Source organism: Rattus norvegicus, chromosome 5, assembly GCF_036323735.1.
Source record: "Rattus norvegicus strain BN/NHsdMcwi chromosome 5, GRCr8, whole genome shotgun sequence".
Taxonomy (NCBI): Eukaryota; Metazoa; Chordata; class Mammalia; order Rodentia; family Muridae; genus Rattus; species Rattus norvegicus.
Window position 1 is genome coordinate 106,237,501 of NC_086023.1, and position 21,858 is coordinate 106,259,358.

A 21,858-nucleotide genomic window follows, 5' to 3' on the forward strand; every position below is an offset into this window, starting at 1 on the left:
GGATACATAGTAAGAGCCTTTCTCCAAAGCTGGGTTTGAGTCAGGCATCATGGCCTATGCCTTTAATCCAGCACTGGGGAGGCAGAGTCAGGCAGATATCTGTAAGTCCAGGGCTAGCCTGGTCTACAAATGAGTCCCCAAAGCCAGCCAAGGCTACATTGTAAACAGTCTTTAAAAACAAAAGTAAAAGTTGGGTGTGTTGGCTGGTTTATGTAATTGTTACAGTGAGCTTGTTCCAGCCCGTGATACATGAGATTTCATCTAAAACTACAAAAGCTTTTTCTACCTTGTTTGTCCTGTGGTTGGGCCTTGATAATCAGTCACACAAGTACACGATGACCTCCAGGAAGGCTACTTAGTTTATTAGAGACAAATACTACTCATCCTACAAAATGAACTGTTTTTCAAGAGCTGTCCATGCTCCAACAACTCTGTTCATGTCCGTCCCTGTGGGCTTTAGGTCCTGAGGATAAGAACTGGCTTTCCTCTGGGGTTGGAGGGTCAGAAAGGCTGAAGCTGCAGCATAGTAAATACATTATCAAGGGTAATTCTTTACACGAAACAGACTCTAACAGCTGAGTTGTTAAGCTGTATTATGTGTCCACCACAGAAGCAACGTAGCCATGAATCAGAAACCCCAGACTCCAGTTTTAATCTAATTGCCCAACTAAGCAAATAGCTGAAGAGTCTTACTTAAATGTTTAAAACCTGATTTTTTTTTTTCCCTGAAACAGGGTCTTGCAAGCCCAGGCTAGTCTTGATCTTGTGATCCTCCTGCTTCAGCCTCCTAAAAGCTAAGGTTACAGGAATATGTCAATAGGCCCAGCTTAAACACTGGTTAAATAAATATATAAATATACTTGTTTATAGGTAGGATTTTACTATGTAGGTCAGGCTGGTCTCAAACTCATGATCCTCTTGCGTCAGTTTCTGAGTGATGGGACATGACATGTGCCACTACTCCAGCCTTTGTTGTCTCTCACCCATTCCCTTTTTCTTCCCTCTTCCTTCCCCTGCCCTGCCCTCCCCTCTCTTTCTTTCTTTTTTAAGATTTATTTATTGTATATTAACACACTGTTGCTGACGCACTAGAAGAGGGCATTGGATCCAATTACAGATGGTTGTGAGAAACCCTGTAGTTGCTGGGAATTGAACTCATGACCTCTGAAAGAGCAGTCAGTGCTCATGACCCTTAAGCCTTCTCTCCAGCCCGTCTTGCTTTCTTTTTAAGGAGTTCTCAGGCTTGAACATGAGAGTATGCATGTGCACGCATGGGCGTGCACGTGTGTGTGTGTGTGTGTGTGTGTGTGTGTGTGTGTGTGTGTGTGTGTGTATGTACTAGGAAAATGTTCTGCTCCTCCCAGCCTCCCCCTTTGTCTTTTGTTATTGTTGTGTTTATTGTTTGTTTTGAGACAAACTCTGTTCCAGGCTGGACTGGAACTATGTAGCCCACATTAACTTTAAATTCATGTCAATCCTCTTGAGTCAGCCTTCTGAGTACAGGGAATACAGGTGATGAGCCACCATGCCTGGATTCTGTAGAATTTATTAATGTGTAATGTGTCTTGGATCATCTCAATCAGAATGACTTGAACTATTTGTTTAAATATTTCTTGATTGTGTCCTTAATGTAGTAAGTCAGAATTTTGAATGATAAACCAGCTACAATGGTATGGTCCTGTAATCCCAAATTTGAAGGCAGAGACAGGAGAATTATTATAAATTCAAAGCCAACCTGATCTGCACAGCAAGTTCCAAGAGAGACATTACTTCAAATGAAGGAGGAGGAGAAAGAGGAGGAGAAGGAGGAGGAGGAGGGGGAGGAAGAAAGAGAGGTGGGGAGAGAGAGAATGGAGAAGAACATCAGAATCTATCCCCCCTCCTCCCCTGGCTCTAAATCCAGGGTCTCATTTTAGGCAGCTCTCTTCCCAGCTCTCTGAATGTGTGTGTTATGATTAATTTCTATTGTCAAATTTGTTGGATTTAAAAAGCACTTGGTTCATTACTGAGTCATACATTTGGCCATGTCTGTGAAGGGGTTTTCAGAAAGGTTTAGCTGAGGAAGGGAGACCACTTTGAATGTGTGTGGCAGCACCTCATGGGCTGGGGCATGTGTGGAGTAAATCAAAAAGGAAAAAACTCTAAGCCTGGTGACTCACACTTGTAATCCCAGCATTTATAGGGCAGGAAGATAAGGACTTCAAGCTCATCTTTAGCTTTCTGCTGAGTTCTCAGATTTGAGGCTACCCTGTGCTACATAGCAAATTTCAGGCCAACCTGAGCTACGTAGCAAGACCCTTTCTCAAAAGCTGGGTGTGATGGCTCGTGTAAGTAGTCATATCACTTAGAAGGGCGAAGCAAAGGGATTGCTGAGAATTGTAGGACAGTTTTGGACACTAATGAGTTTGAGGGCAGCCTGGTCTACAAGTTCAAGACTCTGTGAAAACAACAACAAAAAGTCTGTAAGTCTGTAAATTTAAAAGCTCAAGATCAAAATAAATAAATAAATAAAACTGGTTTGCGACACAAAATGATACTTGAGAGAATAGCTCTTTGTTTATTTTGCTGGCTTGACGTCACAGACATCACCTGTCTCTGCACCTGCTCTGCCTACACACAGTGCTGACATAAAATTGGTGAGCTCTCATGCCCAGCTTTTGTTTTTTTAAAACAATGTCACTTTTCCAAACCTCTCCTCCTCCTCTTTTTTTCTCTTCTTCTTTAGTTTGAGGCTGGAGAGATGGCTCGGCGGTTAAGGGAACCTGATGCTACTGCAGAGGCCAGGATTCAATCCCATGGCTTGTAACCATACGTAACTACACCTCTCAGGGGAATTTATGCCCCCTTCTGCAGCCATGCCTTACCTGCCGTGACAGACTATACCCCCTGAACCATAAACCCAAGCAAAGCCCTCCCTCCTTAAGCTGCCCTTTCACCACACCACCACCACCACCACCACCACCACCACCACTACTACCACCACCATCATCAGCATCAGCATCACCATCACCACCATCATCATCATCATTGTATGGTTTTTGGAAACAGGGTTTTTCATGGAGCCTTAGTTGTCCTGGAACACATTCTGTAGACCAGGCTGGTCTTGAACTCACAGAGATCCACCTCCCTCTGTCTCCTGAGCATTGGCCTTAAAGGCTTGTGTAACCACCACCTGGTTTAATTTTGTTTTCCCCAGACAGGCACGTTCTCCTTCTGTAGCTCTTCCTGCCTGAGCCCCCAGAATGCTGGGACTAGAAACGTGAGCCGGCAGTCCCAGAAGTCTTTAAATTGCTTCTTGTCTGTTGTGTAGTCTCAGCAACGAGAACAGTAACTAGCACGGAGCCAGCAGGCATGTGCTGTTAACGTTTTAGGTCACACCATTTACACAACCTCTTCTATGTAACGTCCTAGGAAATCAACAAGTGGGTCGTAGCATATGTATTATCCTATAGCTTGCTTTTTACACTAAGCAACATTCATCCCGAATGCTAGCTCCAATATCTAGATCCTTGCAGTTGGTGGTGAATCCTTAAAGGCACACAGTTGTACTGCCATGAAGGGTTTAAATTGCAGGTTTTCAAACAATCATCTATGAAAGATTTGTTTGCTCAAGCCTAACATATGTTGTAAGACTGAGGGAGGGACACTTGGTCAGAGTCCTTGCCTAGCCCACCAGGCTCTTGGCAGCTCTCCAGGTGTCAGTCAAAATCCGCCCGTGGGCTTCGTTTGCTCTGCGGATGTGAGGGCGATTTGGTGACTACGTTTTCATGTTCTTGGTGAAGAGATTATCTGACTCTCTATTTCCTGACAGTTTCCAATGAGAGAGTTAAAAGCTTTCAACTAGACCATTATTCAAGGGAAGGTATTTGAGCCAGCTGTTGAGCCTTTAGTGTTCCAGCTCCAAGTAGGAGGTGAGCGGGGCCCAGAAGGGACCTGCATAGACCTCTGGCCTGTCCCCAGTCAGTACCTTCATGCCCCACTTGACCATGGTGTTCAGCAGAGCCCATGGTCCCAGAAGCCATCCTGAGGTTTCACGAAGAAGTTGTTCATGCTGAAGGTTGGTGTAGAGAACCAGGTAAAAATCTCTTTCCAGAGCCCAGTGGTGATGGTGTACCCCTTTAATACCAGCACTCAGGAGGGAGAAGTGTTTGGATCTCTCTGAAATCAAGCCCAGCCTGATCTACAGAGTGATTTCCAGGACTGCCAAGGCTACACAGTTAGACCCTGTCTCAAAAGACCTAAACTATAATATAATAATCTCCTTCCAGAAACACAGAGAGATCCTCCTGTGAAGTACACCAGCACACACTGGAAAGACAGCTTCCAGAGCAGCTACATGCTTGGTTTCAGACCCCAGAAACTAAGATGCATATTTTACACACCAAAGCAGACCTGGCCTCCAGGTTCTCCCAGCATCCCTTAGTCCCTACCTGGCATAACCTGCCCCCAATCCTGAACTTTTCAGCCCAGGGACTGGGCTGCCCCTCCCACAGTCTCTTTCCTATATAATCCAGACATTTTGCATTTTGCATTTTGGTCTCTATCTCTGTCTTCTCTGTCTTCTCTTTCTTCTCCTTCTTCCTCTTCTCCCCACCCCCTCTCCTCCTCCTTCTCTTCCCTTTCTTTCTTTTCCTCCTCCTCCCTTTCTTTCTCTTCCTCCTCCTCCTCCTCCCCTTTCTCCTCATGGCAACTTCCCTGGCCTCAGTCCTTGGGGCCAGTGAACTCAACCATTGGGGAGCTGTTTCCCAATAAACCTGCCTTTAATCTAATCTAATCTGGCTTGAATTGGCTCACTTCACCAGCAGAGAAATAACCTATCAACCTGGAGTATGGTGTGGTACGAGACAAGGCTGTCCTCCAGCCTCAGTGCTCCCTAGACTAGTCAGTTACAATCTAACTACGGTGCCCTAGCATGTAGAATGTGTGCTGGAGGTTGCCATTCACTCTCATCCCCCATGTCAAGTGGAGCACGTGGTTTTACTGTCCTTGTTCTATCTGTGACCCCAATCCAAGTGACCCTGCAGTGAGCTACTATTGTTCCCTGTTGGTCTCTCGTGACTGGGGAAGGAGTACTGATGTGTCTCCTTCTCTGACCTGGGGACCATATTAAGGGCCCTTTTCCACACACAGCAGTCTCTCAGAGATTCAAAGCTAGTGACTAAGCCTTATTTCACCCAGTCCCTGCAGCCTGAAACCTCTTACTTGGCCCATCAATATTTATTGACAAAATTTGTGCCTTCCCTCTGCCTGGCTTTCAGGGATATCACCTCTGGGCAGGCTTTCTCTGGACTCAGCCAGGATAGACCCGGAGCCAAGTGCACTTACAGTCGGGAGCTGTCTCCTGAACCTCTCCTCGAGTCCCTTCCCCCATCTTCCTGTGGTATCTGCCAGGCCCTGGCCTCACAAACAGAGGAAAGAACTTGTCACCACTTCTCTTCTAACTGGGAACTACACATTAGAGAAAGGGAGACAACTAAGAACGGAAGAGTATTTCCCAGAAAAGGAGTGTAGACAGGGCTGGGGACAGGCTCAGGGCCTGGGGCACTAAAGGAACAATTTCACTGAGCTCCATTCCCAGGCCCTCCCAGAAGGAAATACAGGTGACTTCCCCTTCCATTCCCTCCCCTCCTCCCTGTACTTCTTTCCTCCTCTTCCTCCTCCTCCCTCACACACACATGCAGCTTGGAGCATACACCACAAACTACCAGGGAATCTCAGTTTGTAGTGCACGTTCTTTTGGTCAGAGATTCTGTGTAGTTTTAAGACACAATGTCCTTCAAGACAGGGTAGCTGCTACCCCACCACTTAAGAGGCAGGCAAGTCTCTGAATCTGAGGCCCTTGGTTTACTGAGCTTAGCTACATAGAGAAACCCTGATTTGAAAAGGGAGAGAGAGATCCCCACTGTTTCGAGAAACGTACTAAATACTGGCAATGATTAGTAATGGTTAGAGATGGACAAAGATAGAAAATTTCCACTTTTCTCTCCTTCTTTGGTCCCTTCCTTCTTTCTTTTCTCTAGTTTGTTCTGTGAGACAGGTTCTCACTGTGTAACCCCTGATGTAATGGCCTTGAACTCATCAAAATCCTCTTGCCTCATCCTCCAAAGTGGTAGGATGACAGGCATACACTATTATCCCTGGCAGATTCAGTGTGTGTATTTCCTATAATGTTTGAAGATACTTAGTGATTTTGTATTTCTACTTCTGAATACAAACGTGTACACTTAAAAAATAAAAAATAAAAACCAAAACAACAACAGTGACAAAACTAGTGGTCACCTGTATCGATTCCAGTTCTCTGGAGGCAAAGAGAGAAGTTTGTCACAAGTTTGAATCTAGCCTGCTTTACACAGTGAATTCTAGGCTAGCCAGGGCTCTATAGCAAGACCCTGTCTCAAAACAACAACAACAACAACAACAACAACAACAACAACAACAACAACAACAACGACAACAGATCCCTGTGGATGGCTCAGCTGGTGAAGCGCTTGCTATGTAAGTTTGGGGACCTAGGTTCAGCTCCTCAGCACCAGGCACAGGGCCAGGTATGACTCAGAGAGTAAAGACCCCAAGCCTGACAACCTGAGTTTGTTCCACAGGACCCACATTTTGAGGGAAGTGACTCCACACATGGTATCACTGTACGTAAGTTAAAAAAAAAAAAAACTGAACTGTGATTTTATTTTATTTGTTAACTTTTTATTGATTCCTTCTGAATTTTCCATCATGCACACCAATCCCATTCATTTCCCCATCCCTTCGTATCTGCCCTCTGCCCTTATAACCTAACCCCCCCAAAAGAAAATAAAAAACAAACACAAAACATCTCATCATACGGGCTGTGGTGTGTCACGGTGTGTCACACAGTGTACCCTTTTGTCCACACAAATGTGAGTGTTCATTGCAGTGAGTCATTGGTCTGGTACGAGGCCTCTGGCTTCTGCTGTACTAGTCATACTGGATCCTCACAGGGACTCCTCTCAGATAATCTCATGGAAACTCTGCAGCTTTGGATCTGCAGGACTGGCCCCTTCCTGCAGTACATAGATGGTATAGATGGGCCAACCCAAAGCCCTGGGTCTCGGCCTAAGTGGTAGCTGAGTTGGTTAGGCTTCCAGCTCTCCACACCCACACCAGCAGGGCCAGCTCTCCAGCACAGCCCTAGCTAGCTCACCCAATGCCCCTGCTAGCCAGTGCTGGTAATAGCATGGGTTGATTTTTTAATTAATACACGCAACAAGCCACCTCTCCTGCTCTTACACCCCTGGGCCTGCTCATCCATGCCTTTGCCACCAGGGCATCTCTACTGTGCTGCCAAGTGAGGTACCTGGCCCTGTCTCCCAAATGATTCAGCCAGAGAGGAGTGGGGCCAGCTCTGCACAGCCTATGAACATCAACATGACCCCAGGTGACAGCCCAGACCAGGGACATCAGTATGGGCCTTGGTGGTAATATAAGCATGGACCCAGACATGGCCCTCAGAGGCAGTGCTGGCCAGGACTTCTCATGGCCTCAGGTGGCAGGACAGAGTACTCAGGTCAGGCCGTTTCTCTCCGCCCACCTTTTTTATGGTTGATTCTCCAGGGCTCCCAGCAAGCAGCTAATGGTCACAGAGGTTTAATTAGTCTTAATTGCCAGCAACACAAAACCTCACACTTAATCAAAGACCTATCTTAGAAGTTGACTGGTGAGCCAGGCCTGTGGTACAAGCCTTTAATCCCAGAACTCCAGATAGATCTCTGTGAGTTCCAGGCCAGCCTAGTCTACATAGTAAGAGTGGAGTGGACTGTTAATTAGAGTCTTTAACATGTGTAAGGAAGAATGGAAGCTTTTGTGCGAATCATTGACACAGCTTACCAAGTCCGCCATTTTATCATACCCCAGTGAATAACATGTCCTATTTAAGGAGGGCCTGCCAAGTATACAAGTTTGCATTAGGTACCATTAGGAATGAAAGAGTGCACAGATTTTTTTTTAATTTATTTTTTAATCTTTTTTTTTTTTTTTCCGGAGCGGAGGACTGAACCCAGGGCCTTGCACTTGCTAGGTAAGTGCTCTGCCACTGAGCTAAATCCCCAACCCGAGTGCGTAGACTCTTAGTGACTGCTCTCTGTATAATGGGACTTGCCTGGGATCGGTAATCAGGAGGCTGGGGCTGCAGGGTCATGTAAGCCAGCCTGCAGAGTGAGTTTCAGGTCAGCCAGGACTGTACAGCAACAGCCTGTCTCAAAAGTAGAACGACAGTGAGAGCAAGAGAGGAGGGAGAAAGAGCAAGATGGAAAGAAGGAAGGAAAAAAGGAAAAGAAAAAATAAAAAAACTAAAGATACATATTTCACTAATGTCTAAGATCTCTGTGAGAGTTAGAGTGATGTCCTTTCTTTCCCTACCTCCTTTTTCTCTAAAAAAAAAAAAATGTAGTATAAAGCTCTGTTCCTTCCTCACACACTGAACAAGACAGCTAGTTATCCGCCTCCCACAAGCACAGCTCCTCAGGGACGAGCCTTGTTTCTCTGTCAGGTCAGGGGCTGCCGCCCAAGCTCTCCATCTCTACTTTGGCCTTTTGCCCTTGGCCTTCTCCTTCCCTCCAGATGCCCTTCCTGTTCCCACGAGACATGAGCAGAGCTAAGCCTTAAGGCACACTGATAGCCCACAATGATGAGAGCTGTCTTTTCTTACAACTCGGCTTGTATCTTGGTGTAAACCTTCTCCATCTTTGCTCAGCAGCCCATCTTCCACACACCACTTTCAGTCAGTGTTTCATCAGCCCCAGAGGGCCCCTGCTTCTTTCCCAGACAACTATTAAGGCTTTAAGAAGAAAGCCCAGATCACTCTGACAAAACATGTTCTGTCTGTCTAAACTCAGCAGAGTACTGGGAACTCAGGCAATAGCCATTCCTCGCCAGGTACTGCCTGCCAATTCTGAGAAGTGCCTGGAGGTAGCAGGCCTCTTGTTCCTCTGCCTTCTCCCTACTCTGTGGTAAGTGGTGTTCTGCCCAGTGCTGACAATGGCCTCATTCTCCTAGTCACCCCATTTCGACAGTTAAGAGTGCTGCTCATAGCCCAGCATCTGTGGGTTTGTGACACTCCCTGATAAATGAACAAGTGAGAGTTCTGGCTGCTGAAATCCCCACTCCCCACTACAAACCCAAGTAAGTGCCTTCTTGTGAGGATGAGTGGGGATGCAGGGTGAGAGAAGGCGAACATTAATCGAAGAACAACCTCAGAGTCTGTGTTGATGTAAGTTTTATGGCTAGGCACAACGAATGGCTCATGCCTCTAACCCCAGCACTTGGGAAGGAGCCAAGGGAATTCAAGGTCATCCTTAGCTGGATACAAAACACAAAGTGTGAAGTCAGCCTAGGCCACAAGCTGCCTAACATGGGATGAGGTTTATCTTGCATAACAGAAAGCTCTGTAGGTAAACATCTACTCAATGTTTAGATTCCATAATAACCTATGCCTTTATACATGATATTATTATTATTATTATTATTACTACTACTACTACTACTATTATTCCCACTTTCCATGACTGAAACTGACATATGATCAATGGCAAAGCAGAGTACTGTCTCGCCTCTCAATCCTTTTCTAGTCTACTATTTCAACCCACAGCCCAGATGGCTGCCTGCCTGCCCCAAGAATTTGGATTCAGTTCTGACAATGCTTTGTGGGTAAGCCCCAGAGAAAAGTCCCCTACTCATTGGCCCTGTGTGCCTTCAGGTGTTACTTTCTCTAATGACCTTTAACCTCCCTTAGTGGATACCTCCTCCTCCTTGAGCTTAGTTAGCACTTTTTAGATATGGGAGAAGCAGTAAGCACCCTTAACAGCTGAACCATCTCACCAAATCGTTCTATCTCATCAGCACAGTGCTTCTCGAAATCCTCTCTGAGTCACCCTGTCAGCCGGCTGCATGACATCATAGAGGAACAATCTCAGCAGCTCCCACCCACTCTCTCAGACTCACTTAAGGAAAATCTGCATTTTAACAAGATTCCCATGTGTTCCTGTTCACGAGTCAGCCAGACCAAGCATTTTATATATATATAAACATATATATGATTTATTTATTATGTATACAGAGTTCAGGCCAGAAGAGGACACCAGATCTTGTTATAAATGGTTGTGAGCTACCATGTGGTTGCTAGGAATTGAAGTCAGGACCTCTTGAAGTGCTCTTAACCTCTGAGCCATCTCTCCAGCCTCCTTTTGTATTATTTTAAGATAGGTTTTCATTATGTAGCTGTGAATGGGTGGCCCTGATTAAAGGTGTGTACCACCATGTTTGGATCTGGAACTTGCTTTCTCCCAGGCTGACCTTGAACTCTGAGATCTGCTTGCCTCAGTCTCCTGGGATTAAAGGCCTGTACTACCTTGCGTGGGCCTAAGCTTTTCATGGCCACTATGCCTCAAGATCTCCATGTCAAGAAAACCTCCAGGTCAGAAACCTGTGTCTTCCAGCCACAAGATGTATACCACAGGTGTGCCCTCCATTTCTGAATTGTAGTTCATTCCAGACGTAGTCAAGGTGAAAACCAGGAGTAGCCATCAGAGGGACCAAGGACTTTTACTAGCTAAAAGTGAGGGCCAGGCAATTCCATTCTCTTGGGAACTGCTCTTTTCCCACACCCTTTGCCTAGTCACCCTCTCCTGAACTGTGACGGCACTCATTGTTTTAGTGAATTATTTCTAAAACTCTCCATGAAGCTCTGGCTAGCCAGAAACTCACCATGTAGACTAGGCTAACCTTGAACTCACAGAGACCCTCTTCCCCCTGCCTCCCCAGGGCTGGGACTAATGGCATGTGCCACCATACCCGATTTGCATATCCAAGATTTCCTGTATCCCACACGGACCTAGATTCTATCTGTAGCCAAGAATGATCTAGAATTTCTGATCCTACCTTCCCAGTGCTGAGACTACAGGTGTGAACCATCTTGTTTCTTTTTGGTCAAACCCAGGCCTTAGTGAAGGTTAGACAAGTGCTCTACCACTGAGCTATCCTCTGGTCCTGGCTCTTCCTCCAAGAGCCTTTCTCCTCTATTCATCTGAGAACCGTGGGGAAACACCTGAGCATCATAACCTTTCATAGATGGTCAGGAGGGAAAGGAGTGCCAGGCCAGTGAAGAATGGTTGGTCACGCGGGACACACTCTGTAAAGGCATGTTCCACTTCCACCCAAAGGAAGCACTCAGGTGTCAGCTGTAGTTGGTGATCTCTATGCTGAGCATAGGGATCCACGTAATGAACTTCTTGATTCTTGGTCTTAGGAACATAACTGGCAGTGGGGAAGGACATGGACCTATAAAATGCCCCAAGAATAGTGGCAGGAGTGTAGCTCAGTGGTAAAGCTCATGCTTTGCATACATAAGGCCATGGGTTCAATATACATGTGTGCATACACACACACACTCACAGAGAGAGAGAGAGAGAGAGAGAGAGAGAGAGAAACATTAAGGAGCTTCTGAGTGGTGTAAACAGATGATTCCATAGAGCCACTACCCTTGGAGGATAACACCAGCAGGGAGTGCGGGGTGGGAGTCTAAAATAAAGAGCCTACAAGGGGACTCCAATGCCCCCTTCTGGCCTCCTCAGGCTCTTACACACATTGGTATATATACATACACACACACAAGCACACACACACACACACACTAATGAATAAATAAAAAGTTAAGAAATGAGCTATCAGATTAGTTACTAAGGCAGAAAAGGTGAATCCAAGCAGAGCTGGATTCACTGTAGAAAGTGATTATTGACATCTACAATGAACTTCAACAAACACAAGTGACAATTCACACCTATAACGAACTTCAGCAAACACAAGTGACAAGTCACACATGCAACGAACTTCAATAAATACATCAAATAAACAGCGTTCTAACCTTTTACCTACCAAACCCATCGTTGAAATTAGTTATGTAAAGATCTATTAAATATGCAAATTTAAAATAAAAAACATGTTAACAAGATCTATTAAGCTAAATGTCTGTAGTTGAAGAACTGAGAGGAAAGTTTTCCCCTCTTATCCCCTTCTGAACCCCATGGTTACCAAAAGGCTTGTTTGAAAATCAGTAATGAGCAGGGATTGGCAAACCTCAACCAGCTGCTGCCTGCCATCTGTCATTACAAATAAACCCTCTGGAACACAGCGGTGTCTGTCTGATGGTATGCTGACTGGCTGCTTTCAGTTTATACTGACAGAGTTAAGAAATCAGGATAGAGGACCCATGACCTGTGAAGTCAAACATATTTGCCATTTATAGACAAAGGCTTCCAACCTCCGTTTTCAACCTTTGCTCTCAAAGTGTAATCTGTAGTCTACATATATCGTCCCTGTTCACACATAATTGTTGGAGGGGATTATGGGAGTCCGGAGACATGTGACAGGGCTACAACTCAAGGGGGAAGCATTTCCAAAGGAAAGAAAGGAACAGGATTTGGCTCAGTGGAGAAGCTGGTCCTTAAGCAGGGCTGAGATCAGTCCCCAGCACCAAAATAATAAATAACTAAGCAGAGGCACCACAAAGCACATTCTAGCTTTCTGGATTTTTAGACAGAGTTCTCTAGCATAGGTTGGCTGGAAAGTTGGAGCCATGCCTCATCCTGTGGCCCCAGAGGATTGTGATTGTGGCATAGTGAGATTCACTCACTAGAGCAAACGAACGAGAAACAAAAGCAGCTGGGTGTAGTGATTCGTACCTCTAATCTAGCAACTGGGCAGTAGAGACAGGGGGATCGCTGTGGACACTATAGTGAGTCAGGCTGGCATGAGCTAGACAAGCCCTGTCTAAATAATTAGTTAACTAGCCAATCAATCGTTAGAAGTGTTCTTTTCTCTGGCTGAGCTGGAAATGAACTGTTTGGGGCTGGGGTTGTAGCTCATCCAGTATGCCTGAGGCTGAGTCTGATCCTTAGTACAGAATAAATCTCCATGTAGTGGCATATGTCTTTGAGCACTCCATGAGGTGCTTCGAAGGAGGATCAGACGTTCAGGTCATCCTCAGCCTGAAAAACAAGAGGCTGTCTCAAAACAAAACAAAACAAAACAAAACAAAAACAACAAAAAGAGAAAAGAAGAGACTTGTTTTACTTTTAAATGGACGTGCTAATAATACCTAGGAGATATTTAGATAGACTAAAATGACTAATAAGCTCACCTTTGCTATTAATAATCTCAGGGAATCAGGCTCACAGGTTAAAGTTCCCCGAAGAGAACATGTCTTTACACCAAAAACTAGGGCAAAGGTCAGAGCCTGACAGAGAGGCTGATCACTTGCTTCCCTTTTTAGACCAGTCAACCTTTCAGCATCACGAGGTAGATCTAACATTTTAACAGGAAATGACTCCAATCTAGACCAAAGTTGGTCCCGGTGAACAATGAAACCTTACACAAGACGAAGAGGATCTGTGTCAAGTGTCGCCCAGGATGACTGGGGTGACTGTGTTGCTCAAGATGCCGGTGAGCAATCCACTTTGCAGCAGTCAGAGCCACGCCCACAGCCGGGGCGGGGCTCCGTAGTGGAGCTAGTACGGTAACCAGCATGAATAAGGCACCGGGCTTTATCACCAGCAGTGCGAAAACAAACACTCGAAACCCTGTTGCAACCAGAAGTGGGCATACACTGGTAATCCCAACTACACAGAGGACCGGAAGCCAGCCTGGACTATGTGGGACCCTGTCTCAAAAAGGAGGATGAATTTTAAAATCAATAATGTAATGTGGAATTAAGTAGTGTTTTTTTGTTGTCGTTGTTGTTGGTTTGTTTTTTGGGTTTTGTTGGGTTTTTTTGTTTTGTTTTGTTTTGTTTTGTTTTGTTTTGTTTTGTTTTGTTTTTTGAGACAACACTGGCCTTAAATTCATAGCAGTCTTCCTGTCTCTACCTCCCGAATACAGGACTGCACTCCTCAGGACCATACCCCACGCCCAGTTCACAGTGGCTTTTCGTTGTTGGATGGAACAAGGGCCCCCACACGTGTTAAACAAGTGCTCTGCCGCCCAGCCACACGCTAGTCTACCTTTCCATTGACCTCGCTCAGTAACCATGCAGGCTTTAATTTGAGATTCTCCTGCTTCATCCCAACACACAGAACTCTATGTACAGCTAACAGTGGCTTCTTAACTAATCCCTTATGGAAGTCCTCCGCTTCACCCCACTTGCTAAACCTGTATTTTTCAATACAGCCTCAACGTAATCCTCTGTTCAAAACCTTTTAAAGCTAGGTTTGGTGGTTCGTGCCTATAATCCTAGCACTTAGGAGACAGAGGCAGATGGATCTCTGACTTTGAGAACAGCCTAGTCTACATAATAAGACACTATCTCAAGGGGGGGGGGGGCTTTAAAATGTCTCACCTTCTGACCCCTGACCCTCTAGTTACCACTCCTGCCCCTTCACCTTTGCCCCAGCTGAACCACGTGCTGACGTGTGTGGAGGCCCAGGCACAGTAGAGCGGGGAGATACATTACATCATTAAAACATGAGACCTCATGCCACAAAGGGTGTTTAGAAGGATAATGGTTTCCCGGTGAAGACATTGCATCCCGACTCCATTTCTATATGTCTGTATTTCATAACCCTTGCTCCAATGGCACAGGGATTCACAATGAAACAGGGTTTCGCCGCGTCAATCTTGATTGGCCTGGAGCTTGCCACGTAGAGCAAGCTAACCTTTGAAGTTGTGGTGCTCCTTCCGGCCCTGCTTCCCAAGGGCGGGGATCGTAGGCAGGTAGCATGTCCAGCTAAATGACTTGACTTTTTATTGCTCAGCATTTCTGTTTTGTTTTGTTTTTGTTTGTTTGTTTTTGTTTTTTGAAGAATATAAAGCAGGGCATGGCACACAAGCCTGAGCATAGAATTCTTTTTCTTTTTTTTTTAACAAACAATTTATTTTTAATCTTACGTGCATTGGTGGTTTCACTTGCATGATGTCTGTATAAGGGTGTTGGGTCCCCTGGAACAGTAGCTACTGCTCTTAACCACTGAGTCATCTCTCCAGCCCCTCTCCTCCATGCCTTCAATTTCAGTGCTCAGGAAGCTAAGAGAGGCAGATATCTGAGTTCAAAGCCAGTCAGGCCTACCTGGCAAGTTCCAGGCCAGTCAGGGTTATATAATGAGAATCTGTCTTTTAAATAAAAAAAAATGAGGGGTTGGGGATTTAGCTCAGTGGTAGAGCGCTCGCCTAGGAAGTGCAAGGCCCTGGGTTCGGACCCCAGCTCCGAAAAAAAAAACCAAAAAAAAAAAAAAAAAAAAAAACAAACAAACAAAGATTAGCTAAGCACGGTGTCACATGCGTGCAGCCCCAGCACTTGGGAGGTAGAGGCAGGAGAATGAGGCATTCGGGGTCATCCTTGGATAAGTGACTTTGAAACTAGCCTGAGACCCGTGAGACCAGGTCTCAAAAAAAAAAAAATATTTGGAAGATTTGAACATTTTCCCCAGAAGATAAGTAACTGTGCAGTAGCACTTGGGGAAATGCTCGATATAGTTAGAGATGAGGGAAATTTGAACAAAAGCCAGATATACCACTACACCCATCAGAAGAGCTGGGAATCTGACCGCACTGAGGGCCCGTGCACCACACTCAGACACTACTGCTGATATCAGAATTAGAGGGACTTTCATAAGAGTCGGTAGATGTAGCCTGGTGTAGAGTTGAAGTCTACCATGTGCAAGGCCCTGGGCTCAGGCAAAAGCAAATCTAGTGTGACTTCTTCCGGTTTACTTCACGTCAGCCAACACACACTGTGCACCAGAAGCTGGCTAAGAGGAAGAGAACGATAACGGGGCCTGGTGACAGTCACTGGGAAATGGAGACAGACGGACGAAGAGTTTGATAGCAACCAGAGCTACACAGCAAGACTCTTAGGTCTAAAAAAAAAAAAAAAAAAAAAAAAAAGCTGGAAGATGCAGATCAGTGGTAGAAAGCTTGGGTGGTAGGTATGAGATAGTCAAGGTCTGTCTTAGCAGGGTTTTACTATTGTGAACAGACACCGTGACCAAGGTAACTCATATAAAGACAACATTTAATTGGGCCTGGCTGACAGGTTCAGAGGTTCAGTCCATTACTGCCATCAAGGCAGCATCCAGGCAGGCATGGTGCAGGAGGAGCTGAGAGTTCTACATCTTCATCTGAAGGCTGCTAGGAGAAGACTGGCTTCCAGGCAGCTATGATGAGGGTCTTAAAACCCACACTCACAGTGACGCACCTACTCTACCAAGGCCACACCTCCTAGTAGTGCCACTCCCTGAGCCAAGGATGAACGAATCATCACAGGAGTGGGGGTGGGGGTGGGGGTTAGCGTTTCTCAAGTTAGAGTCTCACTATATAACCCTGCTTGTCCTGGAACTCACGCTGTAGACCAGACTGACTTCAAGCTCCAAGTGCTGGGATTTAAGGTGTGCACCACAGCACTGGGTTTCTTTTTTTTTTTTTTTTTTTTTTTTTTTGGTTCTTTTTTTCGGAGCTGGGAATTGAACCCAGGGCCTTGCGCTTCCTAGGCAAGTGCTCTACCACTGAGCTAAATCCCCAACCCCAGCACTGGGTTTCTTATAAAATGATTTTTTTAAATGACTATTCTTCATTAAGTGTGTGCATATGCACTTGAGTATGGGTACCCTCAGAAGCCAGAAGAGGCACTGTCAGATCCCCCGCAGCTGAACTTGCAGACTGTTCTCAGCTCTCCAATCTGGGTTGTGGGAACCAAACTCCAAACCTCTGTAAGAACGGCAAGTGCCCTTACGCCCTGAGTCATCTCTCCAGCCCCAAGACCTTTTTGCTTATTCGTTTTATGTTTTCATATTTATTTGTGTCTGTTATAGTCTCACTTTATAGCCCAAGCTACCTTAAGGCACAGGCTGCTGCTTACTCCTGGTCGGTTCGCCTCAGCTTTCCTGCATAAAGGGGCACAGAAAATGGATCTGAGTCTAGAGACGGTTCTTTGAGTAAGGCACTTGTCACTGGAGCATGAAGACCCAAATTCCCCAGAATTTATAAAAACGTTGGATGGGCATGGCCATCTTCCTCCAATCCCAGCTCTTGGATCCTAGGAATAAACTGGGTAGTAAGACTAGCCTAGGGTTGGGGATTTAGCTCAGTGGTAGAGCGCTTGCCTAGGAAGCGCAAGGCCCTGGGTTCGGTCCTCAGCTCCGGAAAAAAAAGAACCAAAAAAAAGACTAGCCTAACAGGTGAACTCCAGGTTCAATTGAGATACCCTGGATCAATGAATAAGGAGGAAAACAAACGATCAAAGAAAACCCTGCGCCAGCCTTGGGCCTCCACAGGCATGCGCACCCGTCAGCCTCCTCCCACACCCATTCCACGTGCAGATGACTCTGATTTCTAACTCTTGCTAGCGGGAGGAGCGAGGAGCGGGGCACCTGTGCCGCTGCGCATGCGTAAAGGTCTGAGGACTTCTTATGGGTTTCTGAGTTCTTCAGGGTTGTGTGACAAACACCTTTCTCCACGGAAACCATCTCATTGCCTCCCCCTAACCCCCGGCTGTTTTGGACACAGAGTTTCATGTAACCCAGGATGGCTTGAATCTTGCTATTTGGAAAGAATGGATTTGAACGCCTGATTTTCCTGCCTTCACCTCCCAAGTGCTAGGGTTACATGCCTGGTACAAAGCCAAGAGTTATGCACTTGTCTTTTTTTTTTTTTTTTTTTCGGAGCTGGGGACCGAACCCAGGGCCTTGCGCTTCCTAGGTAAGCGCTCTAACCACTGAGCTAAATCCCCAGCCCTGCACTTGTCTTTTTTTAATTTCTGGTTGTTTCGTTTTGTTTGGAGATGAAGCCTGTAGCTTGGCTGTCCCCGCTAGCAGCTCTGTCTGTCTGTCCCAGAACTTGCTTTGTAAATCAGTCTGGCCTTGAACTCAACAGAGATCTGCCGACTCTGTTTCCCGAGTGCCAAGATTTAAAGGTGTGTACCACCACACCGGGCTCTCTTTCTCCTCTGTACTCTCTACTCTTTCTCCTCCCCTGCTCTTAAACACGGATACATAATTGCCTGGGACTCCACCCGGCAACTTTGGGTTAGAGATGTTGAGAGCATTTGGTGCTCTTGCAAAGGATCTGAGTTCACTTTCTAGCATCGACATGATGTAGCTCATATCCACCTTTAACTCCGTCCAAGGGATGTGACACCCTCTTCTGGCCTCCATGAGCACCTGTACACATGTGCATGTACTCGCACATAAACACTCATACATATATGAATATATAAATAAGAATGTAGAAACCTGAACATTCCAGGCAAGTGCCCTACTGCCGTTCTACATCCTTGGCTGTCCCACACACACCACAGAAAAGGTGGCGTGAGCTGCTCTTGAAACACAAATGTTCATCTGTGGAGTACACTGACCCCTTCACAAGGAAGTGAAATGCTCAATGATAGAACATGATAGAACTATGACATCTCCTGCTAGGTGTGGGGGTGCATGCTTATAATACCAGCTCCTAGGAGGTAGAACCTGTAGGATTAAGAACAAAATCAGGGCTGGAGAAGCATCTCAGCGATTATGAGCACTTGCTGGTTTTCCCAAAGGATCTAGGTTCAAGTCCCAGCACCATATGGTGGCTCATAATTGTCCATAGCTCTCTCTGTGGGCACCAAGTATGCACGCGGTGCACAGACACACATGCAAGCAAAACCTCATACGTATAAAAATGAAACACATTGGGGCTGGGGATTTAGCTCAGTGGTAGAGCGCTTACCTAGGAAGCGCAAGGCCCTGGGTTCGGTCCCCAGCTCCGAAAAAAAAAAAAAAAAGAAATACATTTATTTTCGGAGACAGAGTTTCTTTGTAGCCCTGGCTGTCCTGGAACTTTCCAAAGACCAGGCTGACTTCACACTCAAAGATCACCTGCTGCTTCTGTCTCCCGAGTTCTGGGATGAAAGGCACGCTCCTCAAGCCCAATTTGAAGTAAATATTTTTAAAAGTTATTTTAAAGAGTTAAAAGTAGTTCTCAGTTACATAGTAAGTTGGGAGCCAGCTTTTTCTACATAAATCCTTGTAAAAACAAACAAACAAAACATATGGAGAACACATCTTTCTACACAGATGAGAGAATTAGGGACTATAATTAGCAAGAAACTGACATAAGGTTCTAAGTGCATGACTAAGCAAAGCAGAGATTCAGAGAGTGAGACCGGGAGCCTCTTTGGAAGACAAGCAAGAACTTCAAAATACATCACCTTTGCTTCCCACTTTCTGGGTCTTTGGTGACGTCTAATGGGCAAATAGGGAAACTACAACTACTGGACTTTCTTCCTCAAAGGAAGCTGGCCTCAAAGTCAAAGACTTGCCTGCCTCTACCTCCCAAGTGATGAGATTAAAGGCACAGGCCACCACTTTGTGACAGATTTTTCATTATATTTATGTTAAAAAAAATGTCCCTTTCAATCCCAGCACTCAGGAGGCAGAAGCAGGCCTATTTCTGTGAGTTTGAGGCCATCCTAGTCTGCAGAGTAAGTTCTAGGACAGCCCAGGCTGCACAAAGAAACCCTATACTGGAAACAAACAAAAAACACACCAAAAAAGGAATACATAAACAGTTTTATTATTACTTGTTCATAGTTTTTGTTTTACTGAAATAAAATGTCACGTAGCCCCAATGTTATCAAACTCTACAGGTAGCCAAGGATAACCTCAAACTCTGTTCCTGTTTCCTTCCAAGAGCTAGGCATGCACTATCACACCCAATTTACTCCACACCGCCAGGATCAAACCCAGAACTAGATGGAAAGACCCTCTTGCTGAAGACATCACACACTTTGGGTGCAGGATGTAGAGAAGTCAGTCTGGAACTGCAATGGGCGCTTCTTCCTCATGACTGACTTTCTTAGTGCTGGAGATATAAACAGGCTGCAGGGGAGAACTGTCAGCAAGAGTTTTCCTCAGCTGTGTACTTTGCCTGCTTTTCTTCCAACCTGATAAGTAAGACATGCCCATTGATACAATAATGGCAGAATGCTCATGGAAATGACAAACTGTCATCATCATCATCATCATCATTATTTACGACGATGACGACGACGACGACGACGACGACGACGACGACGACGACGACGACGACTACTACTACTACTACTACTACTACTACTACTGAATCTGAGGCCTGCTCTGTGGAACATAAAACCATGCCAGGGAGTTTGGTAGAACAGATTGAGACCGGGAGATTCGGTGGGCACATACCTGAGGCTTAGGCGACTTCCAGCTCCCGACCAAATTCCTGACTTGGAGGACGTGCGCTCCTCACCTAAAAGAGACACGACCTGTGGTCACGTAAGCCCAAAACAGAGTTCTCCATGCTAATGAGGTGCCTAGAGGCCCGGAGGGCTTAACCAATAAGCTTTCCTTTCCAGACATTCCTCCCTGCAAAAGATATTTAATCTCAGGCCCACCCTGAGAAGAGGGTATGGTTATGCATCTATTTGACCAACCAATAAACTGTTTAGAACCATGGACCGTCTCTTTCATCAAGATCCGCAATGGGGAACCATAGAGAAGACATTCCACTGTTCTCCCATAGAGGGCCTCTGTTTGCTCTAGACAGAACTGCCACCAAGCCTACATCCGCCAAGCTAAGGACAATCACCGCTGACCCTGTTCTCTGCTCTTTCACGACTCCCAGCAGAGCCTGGAAGTCCAAGAGTCCAAGAGTCTGAGAACGCCATAGCCCTAACCTCGTCACAACCTGGGGAGAACCCTGAACCAGCTTAGCTTTCCCATCTCTCAGTTCGCACTTTCCTGCCCTCCGCCCTCGGAGCAGAGTGGTGTCTCGACGCTCCCCTAAAGCCCCACACCCACAGCACGGGAAAGTGGACTTGAACCGACACTGTTCCACCAGAGGGAAGTCAAATCCAGCACTATAAATCTGGTCAAATGCCTGTGGCTAGGGCGTGGGGTCACAGCCCCTAGTGGGGGAGCTAGTGCTACTGTTTTGCCATATGAACACAAAGTTCCGATCAAGTTGCCTTCTAAATATTTATATCTGTGTTCCTAGATTTGTGCTGTCGACTTTGGTCACAGAAACTTCTTTTTGTAGTGGGCAATGGCTGCTTCAGAGACTCATAACATTGCAGAAGCGTGAGTGGGAATCCAGGGCTGGAGAAAGGTGTGGAGTGTTGTGTAATGCTGTCTTCTGGGCACGACAGGACTGTTACCTTCTTGCATTCTCGGCAGTTGGGACCATACCAGATTAGGCCTGTTAACATTCCATCACGAGGTCTCTCATCTCTGTCTGAGGATAATCGTTGCTAGGGAGGAGGGGCTTAAAGGGCTCAACCCTTCCCAGAGGATCTATAGGCAATTTGCTGGGGAAAGGAAAGATTTGATTCTGTGGTAGAACCACTGGTAAGGTACGCCGCTTCTGTAAATAGTCCTCACTTCTGCTTCTGTAAGCAACCCTAATGTCTCTCAGCGAGTCATCTAAAAACAAACAAAACAACGGGGAAAGGCATGAAGATGCAAAGACAATTCGTTGGGAAAGGAAGGGGTCTGTGGGATTGGGAAGCGAACAAGAAAGGAAAGTGGAGCCTGGAGACGCGGGTCAGTGGTTAAGAGCACTGACTGTTCTTAGAGGTCAGGAGTTCAAGTCCTAGCAACCACATGGTGGCTCAAAATCATCTGTAATGGGATCTGATTCCTTCTTCTGGTGTGTCTGAAGAGAGCGATAGTATACTCAGAGATATAAAATAAATAAATCTTTATTTTTAAAGGAGCACCTGTATACCTGGTGGCTTAGAGATATCTGTTAACTCCAGTTCCCAGAGACCTGATGCCTTCTTTCTGGCCTCTGTAGGCACCATGCACATTTGTGGTACACATACATTCATGCAGGAAGAACAGTAAA

At 45.9% G+C, this 21,858-nt stretch overlaps 1 protein-coding gene across 3 annotated transcripts in view; it reads right to left on the reverse strand.

Annotated features, from left to right (window-relative positions):
• Positions 1–21,248, reverse strand: part of Plin2 (perilipin 2) — a 56,115-nt gene extending 34,867 nt beyond the window's left edge. The window contains exons 1-2 of one of the 3 annotated variants that reach the window (XM_039109519.2): positions 21,170–21,248; positions 20,199–20,262 (exon numbers count right to left, since the gene is read on the reverse strand). In XM_039109519.2, the coding sequence (XP_038965447.2) occupies positions 20,199–20,262; positions 21,170–21,179 (74 nt within the window). In that variant the 5' untranslated portion in view covers positions 21,180–21,248. Of the gene's footprint in view, positions 1–20,198; positions 20,263–21,169 lie in introns of those variants that run through there. The other 2 variants (XM_039109518.2, XM_063287370.1) reach the window with 2 other exon arrangements.
• Positions 21,249–21,858: the final 610 nt, after the last annotated feature.